The 20301-nt window shown below is 44.0% G+C and overlaps 1 protein-coding gene and 1 long non-coding RNA gene across 8 annotated transcripts in view; both read right to left on the bottom strand.

Annotated features, from left to right (window-relative positions):
* Nucleotides 1-20301, bottom strand: part of LOC5579463 (probable G-protein coupled receptor 158) — a 382902-nt gene that overhangs the window by 108447 nt on the left and 254154 nt on the right. For all 7 annotated transcript variants that reach the window (XM_021846130.1, XM_021846133.1, XM_021846132.1 and 4 more), the window contains 3 exons: nt 5794-6054; nt 5559-5733; nt 5414-5482 (listed from right to left, as the gene is read on the bottom strand). In XM_021846130.1, coding sequence (XP_021701822.1) covers nt 5414-5482; nt 5559-5733; nt 5794-6054 — 505 coding nt within the window. The remainder of the gene's footprint in view (nt 1-5413; nt 5483-5558; nt 5734-5793; nt 6055-20301) is intronic.
* On the bottom strand, nt 10977-11309 carry LOC110676819. The gene is made up of 2 exons (XR_002500750.1): nt 11271-11309; nt 10977-11205 (listed from the first exon to the last, which is right to left on the bottom strand). It is a non-coding gene; the product is annotated as an uncharacterized LOC110676819 (long non-coding RNA).

Here is a 20301-nt window from a genome sequence, read left to right as displayed (position 1 = left end):
ACCTTGAGCGTCTGTACTCCATGTTAGGAGCGGCTCACTACAGCGTCTGTTCCCCATGTCAGGGGCGGCTGATCATCGTCCGAGTGCCAGAGAAGGACTCTAAGCTAAACTGCGCACTATGGCCCTCCGAACATTTAGGGGGAATGGTCCTCCGGAAATCTAGGGGATTGGTGTCAGGCCCTGCAAGCCAACCGTAAAACACATCAGCACAGGAACGTCAACGAGAGAATACGGACCGGAATAATCGGCAAAGACCACAGCGACGAAAATGGACTAGCGATTGGAAACTCGGTACGTGGAACTGCAAATCTCTCAACTTCATTGGAAGTACTCGCATACTCTCCGATGTACTGAAGGTTTCGACATCGTAGCGCTGCAGGAGGTGTGCTGGACAGAAGCATTGGTGCGAACGTTTAGAGGTAATCATACCATCTACCAGAGCTGCGGCAACACACGCGAGCTGGGATCAGCTTTCATAGTGATGGGTGATATGCAAAGCCGCGTGATCGGGTGGTGGCCGGGTGACTCCGACCACTACCTGGTGATGGTGAAACTGCGCCCAAAACTATCCGTCATCAATGATGTACGGTACGGCCCGCCCCGGTACAATCTCGAGCGGCTGAAACAACCGGATGTCGCCAATGCATACGCGCAGCATCTTGAGACAGCGTTGCCGGATGAGGGCGAGCTCGGTAGGGCCCCTTTTGAGGACTGCTGGAGGACAGTCAAAGCAGCCATTAACGACGCTGCCGAAAGCGTTGTCGGATATGTGGAACGGAGCTCAAGAAACGATTGGTTCGACGAGGAGTGCCAGGAGGTTATAGAGGAGAAGAATGCAGCGCGGGCTGCAATGCTGCAGCATGGAACGCGGCAAAACGTGGAACGATACAGACTGAAGCGGAAACAGCAAACCCGCCTATTCCGGGACAAAAAGCGCCGCCTGGAAGAGGTGGAATGCCAAGAGATGGAGTTGCTGGATAAGGATGGGAGCATCTTGACGGACGGACGCGAGGTGTTCGAAAGGTGGAAGCAACACTACGATGAACACCTGAATGGCGTAGAGAACACAGGCACAGAAGGTCAGGACAGCGAAGGCGATGGCTACGTCAGCACAGCGGACAGCGGAAACCAACCAGCTCCCACGATGGGGGAAGTTAAGGATGCCATTCACCAGCTCAAGAACGACAAGGCCGCTGGCAAGGATGGTATCGGAGCCGAACTCATCAAGATGGGCCCGGACAGGTTGGCCGCTTGTCTGCATCGGCTGATAGTCAGAATCTGGGAAACGGAACAGCTACCGGAGGAGTGGAAGCAAGGCGTTATATGCTCTATCTACAAAAAGGGCGACAAACTGGAGTGTGAAAATTATCGTGCAATCACCATCCTAAACGCCGCCTACAAAGTGCTATCCCAGATTCTCTTCCGTCGTCTATCACCTATAGCAAACGAGTTCGTGGGAAGTTATCGAGCAGGTTTCATCGACGGCCGCTTGACAACGGTCCAGATCTTTTCCGTGCGGCAAATCCTCGAGAAATCCCGTGAGTACCAGGTCCCTACGCACCATTTGTTCATCGATTTCAAGGCGGCATACGATAGTATCGACCGCGTAGAGCTATGGAAAATCATGGACGAGAACAGCTTTTCCGGGAAGCTCACAAGATTGATCAGAGCAACGATGGACGGTGTGCAAAACTGCGTGAAGATCTCGGGCGAACACTCCAGTTCGTTCGAGTCTCGACGGGGACTACGACAGGGCGACGGACTTTCGTGCCTGTTGTTCAATATTGCGCTTGAAGGTGTTATGCGGAGAGCCGGACTTAACAGCCGAGGCACGATTTTCACGAGATCCGGACAATTTGTTTGCTTTGCGGACGACATGGATATTATTGGGAGAAAATTTGAAACGATGGCAGATTTGTTCACCGCCTGAAACGCGAAGCAACAAGAGTCGGGCTAATGGTGAATGCGTCGAAAACAAAGTACATGCTGGTTGGCGGAACTGAGCGCGACAGGGCCCGCCTAGGAAGCAGTGTTACGATAGACGGGGATACCTTCGAGGTGGTGGACGAGTTCGTCTACCTCGGATCCTTGTTGACGGCTGACAACAATGTTAGTCGAGAAATACGAAGGCGCATCATCAGCGGAAGTCGTGCCTACTATGGGCTCCAGAAGAAACTGCGGTCAAGAAAGATTCACCCCCGCACCAAATGCACGATGTACAAAACGCTCATAAGACCGGTAGTCCTCTATGGTCATGAGGCGTGGACTATGCTCGAGGAGGACTTGCAAGCTCTTGGGGTTTTCGAACGCCGAGTGCTAAGGACGATCTTCGGCGGCGTGCAGGAGAACGGCGTGTGGCGGCGAAGGATGAACCACGAGCTCGCTCAACTCTACGGCGAACCCAGTATCGTGAAGGTAGCTAAAGCTGGAAGGATACGCTGGGCAGGGCATGTTGCAAGACTGCCGGACAACAACCCTGTAAAGATGATGTTCGCTACGAATCCGGTCGGAACAAGAAGGCGTGGGGCGCAGCGAGCTAGGTGGATTGACCAGGTGCACCAGGACCTGGAGAGCATGGGTCACAGTCGAGGATGGAGAGAAGCGGCCATGAACCGAGTGAATTGGCGTAATATTGTTGGCGAGGCTTCATCAAGATAATTGATATAAAGCCAAATAAGTAAGTATGTAAATGCGGGAAATGCAGCGGAAAATATTGCTGTGTGCGTTTGAAATGCAAATATCAAATGCGGAAACACCAAATGCGGTAAGATTTTTAACAAGGAAGGCGAAGTCAAAATTTAATTTTCTTTGCTAGGTTGGCGGTGATATGCATCATGGTTGCTAAGTATCCTTTGGCTACTTTGTGTTACCGCATTTGAAGCTCAGTTATGCTGGTTTTACACGTCAAACGCAAACAGCAATAAAACATTTTTCTACAGTAGTTTTGGGTTGCCCTTAGCAACGGGTGTTTTGCAATTTTCAAGGCATTTTGCCTACAGCAGCGATACGCGTGAGTTTCACTGGCTCCGCTGACTGTGATTTGCTACGCTTGCCTACTGTAGTGTGAATTTCTGAACTTTTCCCTACTCTGGTTGTGGTTGATCGTTGTCGTCCGCTTGAATGGATGATCGTTTGACTGGGGCTTGCTTGGATTCGATGAGATTTGGATGCTTTCATTCGACTTGCTTGGTGTGGTTAGAGGATGCCTTTCTTCTACGGTTGGGCACTACGGCCCGGACGGTGGACGCTGGGGTCCGACGGGTGGACGGCGAGGTCCGGCAGGTGGACGCTGGGGTCCGGTTGGACGGCAATGGTCCGGAATTGGACGCTACGGTCCGGAGAGACGCCAATGGTCTGACAGGTGTACACAGGGGTCCGGATGGACGGCAGAGGTCCGGATGGACGGCAGAGGTCCGGGGCATGGACGACAACGGTCCGGCGGGTGGACGCTGGGTCCCACAGGTGGAGCGCGAGTTCCGGATGGACGCAAAGGTCCCACAATTGAACGCTACGGTTCGGATGGAAGGCTAGGTCCGACGGGTGGACGGCGGGGTCTGAAACGAAATAGGCATCCTCCTTCTCTTCGATACGGTGATCCTCTCTGGCAAAAGGCTCGACGAAGTTGATCTTCAATCCTGGTCACGGCACCAATGTTGCGGCTAGGATGTCTTCCCCTACGTTGTGATTTAATGATGAACGGACAACGACTCAAACGTATTTTCGATTACTAATTTATTACCACCGAGGGGCAGCGTGCCCGCTCGGTGGGGTACGAACGATATGATACAGGGAATGGATACAAATTTACAAGTCATGCGCGCTGCCTGTTTCGGGAGCAATAAAGTAATCAATTAAATTAAAATCTGTGCTGTTCTATTTTGTCGCCGTCCACTGGAGTCAATCGTGTCCACCAATCTCCCAAGCAATCGAACATGATAATCGGTTTGACCGTTGCTAGATTCGTTGATTGATTGTGATGACGCTTGGGTCCATTGATGACGCTGACGGTCCGATGAATGGATGCGGGGATCCAGCAGGTGGACGCAGGGGTCTGACGGAGGGACGCAGAGGTCGGGGGATCATCACTTCGCTTCGCAAGTCGACTCTTCGGCCTTGCTGGAGGACGCTACGGTCCGGATGAACGGCTAAGGTTCCACAGATGGACGCAAGGGTCCGGATGGACGGCAGAGGTCCGGTGCATGGACGACTACGGTCCAGCGGGTGGACGCTGGGTCCCACAGGTGGACGGTGAGGTCCGGTTGAACGGCAATGGTCCGGAATGGACGCAGAGGTTCGGGAATGGACGCAGAGGTCCGGGAATGGACGCAGAGATCCCAACAGGTGGACGCAGGGATGGACGCAGAGGTCCGATGCATTGTCGGCGATGGTCCGGCGGGTGGACACAAGGGTCCTACAGGGTTCGATGGGCGACACTTCGGTCCGGGGTGAATTGTCTCGTCGATCGTTCCTCCGAGGTGTCCGTTATTCTGGTCACGGCACCAATGTTTCGTCCAGGGTTGACCAGGCCCTACGTTGTGTTAATTTATGTTCCCGGAGGGGCAGACGAATAACGAAACCAACTGCTTCTACTTTTACTGATGATTTATTGCCGCCACCGAGAGGCAGTGCTCCTGCTCGGTGGGGAAACGATACGTGACGGTTACAACTACGACTTACAACTAATTTATATACAGAAATACTGTATCTCATATACCCTAAAGGTAGTACGGTTGAGCGTAACGTATAACAAAGGTGTGATGCGCCGATATGCTAGCACCACGCAGCCCAATGCAACAGCATGAAAGCAATTGGGCTGCTTGCTGCTAGCTGGGGCGAAAGGAGAAAAATTGAATACGCACTGCTGCGCTGCTGCCTTTGCTGAGTGCGCCTAGCAGTGCATGGGAGAGTCGTTGCTGTGAGCCCGAACGTATCGGTTGTTGATGTATGCAACTGTCACCGGCCGATAGCAGTTAAGAGTATCGGCGGTATTCACAGTTCCGCAAGAGTTTATACTGGGTCCGACACTGTGGAATGGGATGTACGACGGGGTCCTATCACTGGAGGGATTCTAGGAGAGTCTTTTTAGTGGGTAGGCACATAAGTGAATCTCACACAGCGCCAATCAAATCTGTATACTGGCATGTGCATGAACAATAGACTCAACAGGCCAGTCTTTAGAGAATTTTTAAACGCCTAGTCTAAGATGCATGCAAAAAAAGTCAGTCAGTGAGTCAGATTCAGCAATCAATTTAGAAGAAAAAGTTTCTAACTTATTTTGATAGGAAGGAATCATAACATAGTAAAGCACCCGATTTATGTTCTTTTATATATAAGTCACGACAGATGGACGTGACGAGACAAATCCAATTTATCAACCAATGAAACCATTTGGGAAAAGCTTTCATGTACTTACCGCTAGATACAAAAGTAAAATGCCGAATAAAATTGTCTCTAAAATGGTCCACATCCCCGTGGCAATGGTCTGGAATGGCACATAGAACAGAAAGTTCATAATTAGATTGACGGCGAATCGATTGCCTTCGGCATCGGCTACCAACCTTGCACTTTCGTTGACGGAACACTATTAACGCTAACACTAAACAACAAAGCATACACGCTCCCAAAATAGCACCAATGGTGGCCTTCATCAGCGTTTCCGTACTGAAGTCCTCGTCCGGACGGCTACAGCTGCCAGCCCAGTTGCACTCGCACGCACTTGGACACGGAATGCAACTGAAAAGGATAATGACGAATTTAATATTCTGAATCATGACAGGTACGACTTCAACTCACCTAAAGTTCGTAACGTTGGCATCGTTTTTGTCGGAAGTGAACCCCTGGAAGGACTCGTTCGGAATGTAGTACCCAACGCGGCACACGCAGGTGTACTTCCCTCGGCTGCCGAAGGTGGCCCCGGTGTCAGCCGATTCCGTCGTGTCCGACATCAGACAAAAGGTGGACTCCCGATCGCAGATGTGCCGCCGGCCGAAGATTCCCTCCAGGGCGTCGTTGCATTGGTCCACGTCGGCCGCGATGAACGCGGATGCGACGATTCTGGGGAAAAGTTGAAAGAAATAGGAAAGAAAAATAAAATTGGTGTATTTTATTATACCCTGAACCTTTGGATAATTTCTGTGTTTCAAGGGACCATCAATGTATCCATGAAATCAAACTTTAGTATGGTTCTCTTACTCGATATCTAGATACGAAATATCGAGTTGAAGAGAGCTGACTGAATATTATATGCTAAAAGAAGCATATTTTTCTAATATATGTTGTAGGTGAACAGAGCATGAGTTCAATGTATTTCCTCCTATTTGAATTACTGTTTTCATTTGATTCACTTTAATGTCAACCTGATAAATAAAATCACATCGAACAGCAAATTCATTATAATCTGCCAAAAGTAACAAAAGCCTGAGCACTCCATTCGCTACATTATCCTGCGCCCCGTATCAGAGAGCACAGGTCGGGTTAATGTCGGTCTGCCATGGCGTCTGACATCCTCTGGAAAGCACGCGAATAAATGCGGCATTCATTTATTAAATATTTTTATTAATTCACTCTCGATGGTTCACGGTGTGCCCTGTGCTTATCAGATGGAAAAGCGACGGTTTTATCGCCGAGAGCTCAAAAATGATGGAGAAAATGTTACGACCCGGGGTGGGGCTGAGGTGCGACGGAATCATTTCTCCGGCGAATGTATAAGAAATTTAATAACATTGCCCTGCCTTGCTTCAGTGCGTCAGGCGGTGGCGGCGGCGGTGGTGATACAGCTACACCTTTTAATTTTGTATGCACGATATGACAGTAGTTGGTTTTCGGTTAGAATGTTGGTAGAGGGAATCTTGCAGCGATAGCGATTTCGAGGCAAGGATTCTGCCAAGGATCTTGTCAAAATTCGAAGAAAAGCGTCACTGGTTTTATTAAGTTATCCAGTTTATAGCTTTGTTCTTGGGGACTCGCAATCAGGTTTGGCAACACGAGTTGCTGCTATCCTCTACAAAGAATAATTTTCTAGCTCACGATGTTCCTTAAAATTTATTCCATCTGCAAAATTTCAGGATTTTTCTGCATTCATTAATTTCGATTGACAAACTCAATATTCAACTTTGAAAGTAGAGCCAACAGGCTGAGCGCACTTCATTTACAATGATAATCGGCTTAAACTCTTGCCTCGCATAATCTGCCTCACTTAACGATGCGATACACTTCCAGCCAGTGATAAGCTGTTAAATGAAGACAAATATTTTTTCTCGTTAATTCATGTTTAAAACAATAACACCAGAGTTCACGTCGAATGATGTTGGGTAATGCTTTGGAAGATGGATGTACATGGTATGGTACGTACCATAGCTCACGTGTCGTCTGATGAAGTGCTGTCGCAGCAGCTTTATTTTCTTTCAGTTGAGCATGTATGAATTTGTGCTGCAGAAGGAAATTGTGTTTATTTGTATAGTATCTGGGTTGACGAATACTGATACAGGTAGAACTTCATGATCCGGCGACTCGACTATCCGGAATTCAATTATCCGGAATTTTAGACTCGATTATCTGGAATATGTTTTTTGATATTCTTGTTTTGCATAAAAACTACCAAACAAGAATATCAAAATATTTGAAATTTTTCAGATAATTTGTTTTTGCAATATGCATTACAAATGATTAAGCAGTTTTGGACGTAGGATAAAGAAGAAAGATTTGAAAAAGAGGTATTTTGTATATGATGCACACATTTTTTTTGTATCCAAGTCCCTTAATGTTCCTAGAAATAATTTCTGGCTACGCCACTGCATCATAAAAATAAACGAAAAAAAGGTACCGTAAAATGGGGTGTTAAGGGATGAAAAAAAATTTCGACTCGAATTTCAAGCAACTTCTATTACGTCAATAATTGAACATAGGACAGCCCTACAATATTCTCGTCGTGTATATCAAAAGCCAAATACAACTATGAGGATCCTATGACAGATTTCTGAGATAATCATGAAAACGTGTGATTTTTGACGGAAATGCAAAATGGGGTGTTAAGGAATTTGAGTTTCGTAAATAAAGCCATATTTTGCCAACAACAAAAAATAATCTTTTTGGTCAATAACTTTGATGCTTTCATTCAATTTAATAAGTTATATTCAACCTAAATCAGATTATTCATCAATATTATTGAATTTAGAACTCCTCAAACGCAAACCGTTTTAATTTAAATGCTAAATATTTCATAGTTATTAATCCAATTTGGAAACTATCAATACATCGTAAAATTGTCCTGAATTGATTTTTATACTTAAATGCAACAGGATCATGACTTTATATTTGCAATTTACGAATCCTATAAGCTTTGCAGAGCAATTGTATAAATCTATAAAATCTGGATAATTTCAACAAGCTTTACGCCTCCTGGTGGCAAAATATCCTATTTCTTGGGTCAAATAATGATAGCCCTTAAGCTACTGAACTACTTTGCCGAAGACACTATCTTTCTAAGTGGTCAGGCTCCTGAGATATCTGCAAACAAAAGTTTCATGCTCACTAGCGCCGCTTAGTGGCAAAATTTTAAATCAACTGGCTCGAAAAATGATAGTCCTAAACTTACCAAACAACTTTGCCGAAGACGACATCCTTCTAAATGGTCATGATCCTGAAATATTTGCAAAAACAAAAGTAAAACTTCCAAGCCAACTAGTGCCACCTAGCGGTCAAATTCCGAATTAAATGAGTTACCATCAGATAGCGCTTCACCTCCAGAACAACTTTACTAAAGACCCCAAGTTTCTATGATATCTGGATTTTGAGATATGACGATTTCAAACTGTGGTTTCCTCGAACCGTACATAGTGCGTTCATTATTATGCGACTTCCATGTTAATTTGTTGATTTAACCGTATTATAAAGGGCCATACTGTATATAAAAACTGTCGAGTATTGTTCTTAAGATGAATCTTGACGAATACATTTTGGATTGGTGTCGATAGATATCTTTGTTGCAAAATGATAGCATATAAATCACAACTGTTGTACAAAGTACAACAGCGCGACAGCCCGAAGGTTAAAGAAAGTGTTGTTTAGGCATATAACAGTGTTTTGGGCTGAGTATTCATGATCTGTGACCATGCACTGCATTATTTTATACAAATATTCTTCAAGAAAGCCTAATCACACATAATGAATTGAAAAAAGGGTTTGATATCTCTTGTGTTCCTCAACAATCTTATTTTTTTAGTAGTCCTTAGCATTCATAAATAACTTTGAATAGTTTTGAAACTTCCTTAATATGTCAACTATTCGATATGTACCTTTGACATATTTGCTGAACAAACTTGTGTCAGAATATAAACCCATTTTTAGTTGTAAGAGTTTTGAAACTGGTTGTAATAAACGAACTTTTGTTCCACCGGTGGGGTAAACATTTGTAACTAGTGTAGGGACAAAGGTTTGCTTACAGTTGCTCGCTGCCCGTCGTATACAACGTACGCGTGTGCAGGTGTTATACAACCAGATAACTGTTTTCGGTGCTATTGTTTGTTTGAGTTGATTGTTCTCCCCCGGTTCGCGTTAACAGATTTGCTGTCTTGCTGTGCAAACAGAAAAATAACAGCATGTGCGAGATTTTCATCAACACGGTCGAGTTTCGTTTCTCGATCGATGCCCCACGACCGTCATGGATTGAGATTGCCGAGTTCGTGAAACAGATACACGCTGATGCATTAGATGTAGAAACCGTCTACCAGTTAACGGAAAATCGCAGCATATGCATCAAGTATAAGTCAGAGTCCGTAATGCTAGAAGCCCTGCGGTAAAACTCGGAACCGCAACATTTCAAATATGCATCCGGAAAATCAGTGCAAATTTTCATGGTGGTTGCAGGTCGCAATATTGACTTGACAACTTGTTATTGGCATTTCAAGCGTATGTAAAGGTGGAACGGATAGATAGAGAAAAGTTTCTCGGGAACCTGGGCTTAGATCATGTGTATAATGGTGTGCGGGGTGTACACATCGAAGTGGAAAATAAAATCCTACCAACGAATTATAGATGGTCGGGTTTCACCTTTTTCAAACCCGAACCCGACCCGTACCCGACTTATTTCATTTCTTCAAACCCGGACCCGACCCGAACCCGAGACAATTATTGAAAGGCAAACCCGGACCCGACCCGAACCCGAAAATATTTCGATGTTTAAGCCCGAACCCGAACCGAAACCCGAAAAAAAATGTCAGAAAAATCAGAATAAAACAGGCATTACATTTCATCCTATCTTTCGATCATCTGAGCATGATATAGATCGAATTGTGAGATATCATCTTAGAGCTCTGTGATCATTTTTTTGTCAGTATCTTATGCTCAGATGAGTCATCTTGAGCTCAGTAACCGACGCGTTTGATTTACTTGGGGTAAACACCATGGGAACAAACACATTTGACAAGGGGAATAAAATAATGAATTGATACAGTTGTTGCAATAAAAAATAACTTTAATTGTTAATCAGAAGCAGCATGTTTCTTGATATATATTCATTTACATATTTATACTTTAATATTTGAGCGTTATCCAATAATTATGTACCTACAGCTATCCCTGTGTCGAACTCTGATTAGTTCACGTACAACCCGTGGCATATGGGAATCCAGTCAATTAATTCGAACATGATTCCTAGCGGCAAAAATACAATGCGTTCACTTCAAATTTTACTGAAACGAAAATTATGTTGAATAGACGTTGAGCTTGAACGACATAAGTTACGAAGCTTCATAAACGAGGTTCACCGCATTACGTGGAATCTTTCAGGACCGTCTCACAGGAAAACCTCGTATGTAACTGTGGGAAAATAAACAAACTGCTCATGAAACAAATGGTCATACAGTCTGGATTTCCCTAATAACTAGAAAGCTGAAAACTAACTAAATATATTCACTATGTATGTGGGCAAATTCAAGAGGAACTTTCCGGTCACTCTATAGCAAAAAAAAAGAGTTCTGTTCTTGGGAATACTGTTATTTTATTATAAACATAATACAAGCCCAACATTGCTTGTGTCGTTCAGAAATTGTAGTTTTCATCGCTTGGCTGACCACGGTTTTCCAATATTCCAGAATGATTTCTCACCATTCTTGGTTGTCAAACAGAACGGTATATTCGAAGATCACTGTTATTTGGAAAAAAACAAACAATTTTCCAAAATTGCCTTCCAATCACGCGTTGTTAACTCTGTAAAGAAACGTTGAAAATAGCATAATAAAAACAAATACTTGAAAAGGTAAATTGTTCCAAACCACCAAACAGTCTTGACAGCTGCTATCTTTTAATGCTCAAGATTGTGAGATGATATCATTTCAGAGCGCTCTTGGATTACAGATAATATCTTTCCGTTATACGAGGATGATCTCGTTCATCAGATGAGATTGCAATGCCTGGAATAAAACCCGAGCTTGTAAAGACGGTAAATTCATCGTTTTTGATGCATAAGGAAGCATTCAGGTTGCTACTCTGTTCACAATTATCACGAAACCCGACCCAAACCCGACACAACCCGACTTTTTTCAAGCCCGAACCCGACATGTACCCGATAATTTTGTAGCCTTCAAACCCGACCCGAACCCGTACCCGAAAAATTTCAAATTTTCAAACCCGAACCCGTCGGGTTCGGGTTCGCGTCGGGTTTCGGGTTCGAAAACCCGAGACCCGACCATCTCCACAAGGAATTCAATAAGGAACCGGAAAGCAAAAGTGTTTTATGGCGGTCTAAAGGATAAGTGCTTTCTGTGCCGATCTCGAGGATATCGCATAAACTCCTGTCCAAAAAGGAAAATAACGTATGCTGCAATCGTCAAAGCAGTGGAAACGGTATCTTTGGTAGAGGAATTAAACGCAATTGAGGATGAAATCGAGGAGGTCATAGAGGAGAAAGTTCTCGAAGAACCTCCGGAACTCGAGAAGGAACAAACCGAAAAGAACCAGCGAGATCGACGACGACTACATCCAACAAACATATGGCATTCCAAACGCCACGCAATAGGGTCCTAAAGCCCTGTCCCAATTTTAGTGCCAAACGCTTAAGTTTAGGCCAAGTACCCATGTTTACTCATTTTTTTTTAATGTTTTCCGGTAGTTTAAGTACAAAAAAAACATTTTCTAGGTTTATTTTAGATTTTGTCACACCCCTTGGCTTTAACTCAAATTTTGGATGTATTTTGTTTTCCGTGTCCCTTCCGAAATGTCAGATAGGAACAACCCCAGTGTCAAAACTAAAACCCCTGTAGTGTTTTTGTCGACTAAGCGAACGTCAAACATGATCTTAAGTGTCAAGGTTCATTTAAGGACCCAATTTTTAAATTAAAGTTTAAACATGGTATAGCCGTTATTTGGGCGGAAACAATTGCTAAAGTAGTTGCAGTAAGGTGCTCTTTCGTGTTATTGAATAAAAACAAGATTTCATTTAAAATTTTAGGACCCAATTGGTGAACAATTTTAACGCCGTGATGGAAGAGCAGAAAAAAAGCTGATGGCAAGCCAGCGACAGGCCCAGTTTGCGTCTTCAGGATCAGTCGAACCGGCCCCGCCGTGGGAAAGTTATCGAAAGGGCAATAGATAGTAAAGCTAAATTGATTTTTTTTATTAATTCTCATTTATTATTCCATTGATGATCGGCTCCGTAAAGGTTTTAGAAACCGTATGAGCCTAATAAATAAATGAATGGTAAAAAAGGTTGAAATACTACATTTAGATTTTTTTAGATGACAGTCATGTCTTATACAAGAAACTTACAGCCATTCCATGAAAAACCACTAGATCGGGTCTCCGAATTCCGTGAAAATGTTGCTTGTTTGTTCCTTATCTGAAATAAGGATACACGTGTTTTTGGATTTTTTGATTAGGGTGACCATTTCCAAAATAGGGTGACCAGAAAATCGAGACTTTGCATAATCTTATTTTTTTAAAAATCATAACTTTTGAACCGCTTGACCGATTTTCAATTTTCTTGGACGAAATGAAAGCTAAAAATTTTGACTGATCAAGAAAAATATAATATTTCACAAAAATTGTTTTTTTACGTAAAACAAATAAAAAAAAACCGTTTTTTGTGCTTTGAAGGCCTCGGGACCAAAGTGGCTATTGCTGTTCTCATTTTTTCTTGAAAATCTTTAGCTTTCATTTCGTCCAAGAAAATTGAAAATCGGTTAAGCGGTTCAAATGTTATGAAAGTCACCCTATTTTGGAAATGGTCACCCTAATCATAAAATCCAAAAACACGTGTGTCATTATTTTGGATAAGAAAAAAAAAATAACAAATTTTCACGGAATACGGTGACCCACTAGATCGGTTTTTCATGGAATGGCTGCTTATGATTGCAGTGAAATATACATTACTTGTATTATGCCAAAAAATTGCAGCGTTTCGCAAAATGAAGTAAATCGTGAACTTTTGATGACTGTTTCCTAGCACGATTGCAAGTTTTGCTAATATTAAAAATAAGTTGTAGATTTCAGGCAATTTGCAATTGTTTCCTCGTGGTTAAACGTGGCATGAATTTCTGTCCTACTTTGGGCCTAAAATGATTCCACGCATTTATGAAAAAAACTAATCTGGCCATAACTGCATATTTGTAACAATCGATAAAAGTAGGCATTGAGTAAATGGAATACCAAGTGTGCATTTTATGGCAGTATGGGAGAAAACTGAAGTTTCTTTAAATTATGAGGAACTCAGAAGTGCTTATTTAAGGCTAATATTTTGTACAACTCATATCGCATACTAGGTGAATAGTCAGAAAATAATTCTGATAGTAATTTCATTGCTATTACATTACGAGGCTAATTTATTATCTCAATGTGATTGTTATGCGGTTACAATTGCCAATGTGACAAAACAACTTGGTATTTTTTTTAAAATTTTCTAGAACAATCTCTACTAATTTATACTAATTTCAGTAAGTTCATCGAAAGTATTTTTCACTAGTGGTCCCGACAAACTTCGTCTTGCCATCAAGTAGGCTGTTGAAAAACGCTTTTGATCGTCCCATATAAAATGACAGTTTCGTTCACGCTCGTTTTTTCAACTTTCCCGGTGAATATCCTGGGACTTTTATACACACGAACACGTCGGAACCCCTGACGAACAAAACTGAGAAAGAATCTTTCAAATCCGTTGACCTGTTCGTAAGCCATTTCGTGACATACAAACACCATTCCATTTTTATTTATATAGCGGAATTTGGGGCCACCTTAAGCAAATTGTTCTCTAACTTTGCCTAAAGCTTATAAAATCCACCATTTTAGCCTCATGATATTAGTTTCACATCTTTTCATAATCACTGTACCATTAAAAAAAAAAATAACTTCAAAAAGTATTAGTTTTGGAGCTTCTCAAATATCATTCAAAATAACCTATTTTTTGACACTATGGCGCAAGTGTGCCACCCATATGGGGCAAGACGGCCACCTAATGAACATCGCATGTAATTGTACTTTTAGTGAAATTTTATTTATTTCCTATTAATATTACTTACAAAGCAGACGCCAATCGATAATTTAAAAATAATTTTAGGTTTACCGTAATAAGGGGATGCTTTATAACAAGTTTCAAAACATGCGTAATTCCATATTACTCAATTCGTATAACTAAAATGGTTATTTTTGTCACCATTCAATACAATATGTGTATTACCCTTATATTACGGCGAATATGTATAATATTAACCTTCCGCGGATGTTAAGAAAAACAACTTAATAAGATACTGGGGTCATTATGACCCAGAAATGTATACCCCTATAAATCAGCGAAATATCAACCGAATAATGAAATTTATGCCGCATTCGAAAGATATACTCCTCAAGACTCTGATCAGTACCTGGAATACCGGTTCCGGAAACAGTGGCCACCGGGAATCGGCTACGAAGGGGACCATGTTGGCCGCGTGGAATTTCAGTACACTCAGTCCAGAAATCTGCAGTCATCACCAAATTGTATGAGATTCAGGCCATATAGGAATGTACTGTCTTCAGCATACTTGTTTCGGGGACCAAGAACTTCCACATGGCATACAATTTAGTTCAGAACTCGACCGCGACGTGGCGCTAGCGTCGATATGAACTTCCGGTAGGGGCTAATTATGCGATAACTCGAGATCGCGAGCACATAGAAGGATGCTGTCTTCGGCAAACTTGCTCAGGAGGATAAGGACTTCCACATGAGATACAATTTAGTTCAGAACTCGACCGCTGCGTGGCGCTAGCATCGATATGAACTTCCGGTAGAGGCTAATTATGCGATAACACGAGATTGCGAGCACATAGAAGGATGCTGTCTTCGGCAAAGTTGTTCAGGAGGATAAGGACTTCCTCATGAGATACAATTTAGTTCAGAACTTGACCGCTGCGTGGCGCTAGCGTCGATATGAACTTCCGGTAGGGGCTAATTATGCGATAACTCGAGATTGCGAGCACATAAAAGGATGCTGTCTTCGGCAAACTTGCTCAGGAGGATAAGGACTTCCACATGAGATACAATTTAGTTCAGAACTCGACCGGTGCGTGGCGCTAGCATCGATATGAACTTCCGGTAGAGGCTAATTATGCGATAACACGAGATTGCGAGCACATAGAAGGATGCTGTCTTCGGCAAACTTGCTCAGGAGGATAAGAACTTCCACATGAGATACAATTTAGTTCAGAACTCGACCACTGCGTGGCGCTAGCATCGATATGAACTTCCGGTAGAGGCTAATTATGCGATAACTCGAGATTGCGAGCACATAGAAGGATGCTGTCTTCGGCAAAATTGCTCAGGAGGATAAGGACTTCCACATGAGATACAATTTAGTTCAGAACTCGACCGCTGCGTGGCGCTAGCATCGATATGAACTTCCGGTAGAGGCTAATTATGCGATAACACGAGATTGCGAGCACATAGAAGGATGCTGTCTTCGGCAAAGTTGCTCAGGAGGATAAGAACTTCCACATGAGATACAATTTAGTTCAGAACTCGACCGCTGCGTGGCGCTAGCATCGATATGAACTTCCGGTAGAGGCTAATTATGCGATAACTCGAGATTGCGAGCACATAGAAGGATGCTGTCTTCGGCAAAGTTGTTCAGGAGGATAAGGACTTCCACATGAGATACAATTTAGTTCAGAACTTGACCGCTGCGTGGCGCTAGCGTCGATATGAACTTCCGGTAGGGGCTAATTATGCAATAACTCGAGATTGCGAGCACATAGAAGGATGCTGTCTTCGGCAAAGTTGCTCAGGAGGATAAGAACTTCCACATGAGATACAATTTAGTTCAGAACTCGACCACTGCGTGGCGCTAGCATCGATATGAACTTCCGGTAGAGGCTAATTATGCGATAACTCGAGATTGCGAGCACATAGAAGGATGCTGTCTTCGGCATAGTTGCTCAGGAGGATAAGGACTTCCACATGAGATACAATTTAGCTCAGAACTCGACCGCGACGTGGCGCTAGCGTCGATATGAACTTCCGGTAGGGGCTAATTATGCGATAACTCGAGATTGCGAGCACATAGAAGGATGCTGTCTTCGGCAAAGTTGCTCAGGAGGATAAGCACTTCCACATGAGATACAATTTAGTTCAGAACTCGACCACTGCGTGGCGCTAGCATCGATATGAACTTCCGGTAGAGGCTAATTATGCGATAACTCGAGATTGCGAGCACATAGAAGGATGCTGTCTTCGGCAAAGTTGCTCAGGAGGATAAGGACTTCCACATGAGATACAATTTAGTTCAGAACTCGACCGCTGCGTGGCGCTAGCATCGATATGAACTTCCGGTGGAGGCTAATTATGCGATAACACGAGATTGCGAGCACATAGAAGGATGCTGTCTTCGGCAAAGTTGCTCAGGAGGATAAGAACTTCCACATGAGATACAATTTAGTTCAGAACTCGACCGCTGCGTGGCGCTAGCATCGATATGAACTTCCGGTAGAGGCTAATTATGCGATAACTCGAGATTGCGAGCACATAGAAGGATGCTGTCTTCGGCAAAGTTGTTCAGGAGGATAAGGACTTCCACATGAGATACAATTTAGTTCAGAACTTGACCGCTGCGTGGCGCTAGCGTCGATATGAACTTCCGGTAGGGGCTAATTATGCGATAACTCGAGATTGCGAGCACATAGAAGGATGCTGTCTTCGGCAAACTTGCTCAGGAGGATAAGAACTTCCACATGAGATACAATTTAGTTCAGAACTCGACCACCGCGTGGCGCTAGCATCGATATGAACTTCCGGTAGAGGCTAATTATGCGATAACTCGAGATTGCGAGCACATAGAAGGATGCTGTCTTCGGCATAGTTGCTCAGGAGGATAAGGACTTTCACATGAGATACAATTTAGTTCAGAACTTGACCGCTGCGTGGCGCTAGCATCGATATGAACTTCCGGTGGAGGCTAATTATGCGATAACACGAGATTGCGAGCACATAGAAGGATGCTGTCTTCGGCAAAGTTGCTCAGGAGGATAAGAACTTCCACATGAGATACAATTTAGTTCAGAACTCGACCGCTGCGTGGCGCTAGCATCGATATGAACTTCCGGTAGAGGCTAATTATGCGATAACTCGAGATTGCGAGCACATAGAAGGATGCTGTCTTCGGCAAAGTTGTTCAGGAGGATAAGGACTTCCACATGAGATACAATTTAGTTCAGAACTTGACCGCTGCGTGGCGCTAGCATCGATATGAACTTCCGGTAGGGGCTAATTATGCGATAACTCGAGATTGCGAGCACATAGAAGGATGCTGTCTTCGGCAAAGTTGCTCAGGAGGATAAGCACTTCCACATGAGATACAATTTAGTTCAGAACTCGACCACTGCGTGGCGCTAGCATCGATATGAACTTCCGGTAGAGGCTAATTATGCGATAACTCGAGATTGCGAGCACATAGAAGGATGCTGTCTTCGGCAAAGTTGTTCAGGAGGATAAGGACTTCCACATGAGATACAATTTAGTTCAGAACTTGACCGCTGCGTGGCGCTAGCATCGATATGAACTTCCGGTAGGGGCTAATTATGCGATAACTCGAGATTGCGAGCACATAAAAGGATGCTGTCTTCGGCATAGTTGCTCAGGAGGATAAGGACTTCCACATGAGATACAATTTAGCTCAGAACTCGACCGCGACGTGGCGCTAGCGTCGATATGAACTTCCGGTAGGGGCTAATTATGCGATAACTCGAGATTGCGAGCACATAGAAGGATGCTGTCTTCGGCAAAGTTGCTCAGGAGGATAAGCACTTCCACATGAGATACAATTTAGTTCAGAACTCGACCACTGCGTGGCGCTAGCATCGATATGAACTTCCGGTAGAGGCTAATTATGCGATAACTCGAGATTGCGAGCACATAGAAGGATGCTGTCTTCGGCAAAATTGCTCAGGAGGATAAGGACTTCCACATGAGATACAATTTAGTTCAGAACTCGACCGCTGCGTGGCGCTAGCATCGATATGAACTTCCGGTAGAGGCTAATTATGCGATAACACGAGATTGCGAGCACATAGAAGGATGCTGTCTTCGGCAAAGTTGTTCAGGAGGATAAGGACTTCCACATGAGATACAATTTAGTTCAGAACTCGACCGCTGCGTGGCGCTAGCATCGATATGAACTTCCGGTAGAGGCTAATTATGCGATAACTCGAGATTGCGAGCACATAGAAGGATGCTGTCTTCGGCAAAGTTGTTCAGGAGGATAAGGACTTCCACATGAGATACAATTTAGTTCAGAACTTGACCGCTGCGTGGCGCTAGCGTCGATATGAACTTCCGGTAGGGGCTAATTATGCAATAACTCGAGATTGCGAGCACATAGAAGGATGCTGTCTTCGGCAAAGTTGCTCAGGAGGATAAGAACTTCCACATGAGATACAATTTAGTTCAGAACTCGACCACTGCGTGGCGCTAGCATCGATATGAACTTCCGGTAGAGGCTAATTATGCGATAACTCGAGATTGCGAGCACATAGAAGGATGCTGTCTTTGGCAAAGTTGCTCAGGAGGATAAGCACTTCCACATGAGATACAATTTAGTTCAGAACTCGACCACTGCGTGGCGCTAGCATCGATATGAACTTCCGGTAGAGGCTAATTATGCGATAACTCGAGATTGCGAGCACATAGAAGGATGCTGTCTTCGGCAAAGTTGCTCAGGAGGATAAGCACTTCCACATGAGATACAATTTAGTTCAGAACTCGACCACTGCGTGGCGCTAGCATCGATATGAACTTCCGGTAGGGGCTAATTATGCAATAACTCGAGATTGCGAGCACATAGAAGGATGCTGTCTTCGGCAAAATTGCTCAGGAGGATAAGGACTTCCACATGAGATACAATTTAGCTCAGAACTCGACCGCGACGTGGCGCTAGCGTCGATATGAACTTCCGGTAGGGGCTAATTATGCGATAACTCGAGATTGCGAGCACATAGAAGGATGCTGTCTTCGGCAAAGTTGTTCAGGAGGATAAGGACTTCCACATGAGATACAATTTAGTTCAGAACTTGACCGCTGCGTGGCGCTAGCGTCGATATGAACTTCCGGTAGGGGCTAATTATGCAATAACTCGAGATTGCGAGCACATAGAAGGATGCTGTCTTCGGCAAAGTTGCTCAGGAGGATAAGAACTTCCACATGAGATACAATTTAGTTCAGAACTCGACCACTGCGTGGCGCTAGCATCGATATGAACTTCCGGTAGAGGCTAATTATGCGATAACTCGAGATTGCGAGCACATAGAAGGATGCTGTCTTTGGCAAAGTTGCTCAGGAGGATAAGCACTTCCACATGAGATACAATTTAGTTCAGAACTCGACCACTGCGTGGCGCTAGCATCGATATGAACTTCCGGTAGAGGCTAATTATGCGATAACTCGAGATTGCGAGCACATAGAAGGATGCTGTCTTCGGCAAAGTTGCTCAGGAGGATAAGCACTTCCACATGAGATACAATTTAGTTCAGAGCTCGACCACTGCGTGGCGCTAGCATCGATATGAACTTCCGGTAGGGGCTAATTATGCAATAACTCGAGATTGCGAGCACATAGAAGGATGCTGTCTTCGGCAAAATTGCTCAGGAGGATAAGGACTTCCACATGAGATACAATTTAGCTCAGAACTCGACCGCGACGTGGCGCTAGCGTCGATATGAACTTCCGGTAGGGGCTAATTATGCGATAACTCGAGATTGCGAGCACATAGAAGGATGCTGTCTTCGGCAAAGTTGCTCAGGAGGATAAGCACTTCCACATGAGATACAATTTAGTTCAGAACTCGACCACTG

The sequence above is a fragment of the Aedes aegypti genome, chromosome 2 (genome assembly GCF_002204515.2).
Source record: "Aedes aegypti strain LVP_AGWG chromosome 2, AaegL5.0 Primary Assembly, whole genome shotgun sequence".
In the NCBI taxonomy this organism is placed as follows: Eukaryota; Metazoa; Arthropoda; class Insecta; order Diptera; family Culicidae; genus Aedes; species Aedes aegypti.
This window is presented reverse-complemented; position numbering and strand designations above follow the sequence as displayed.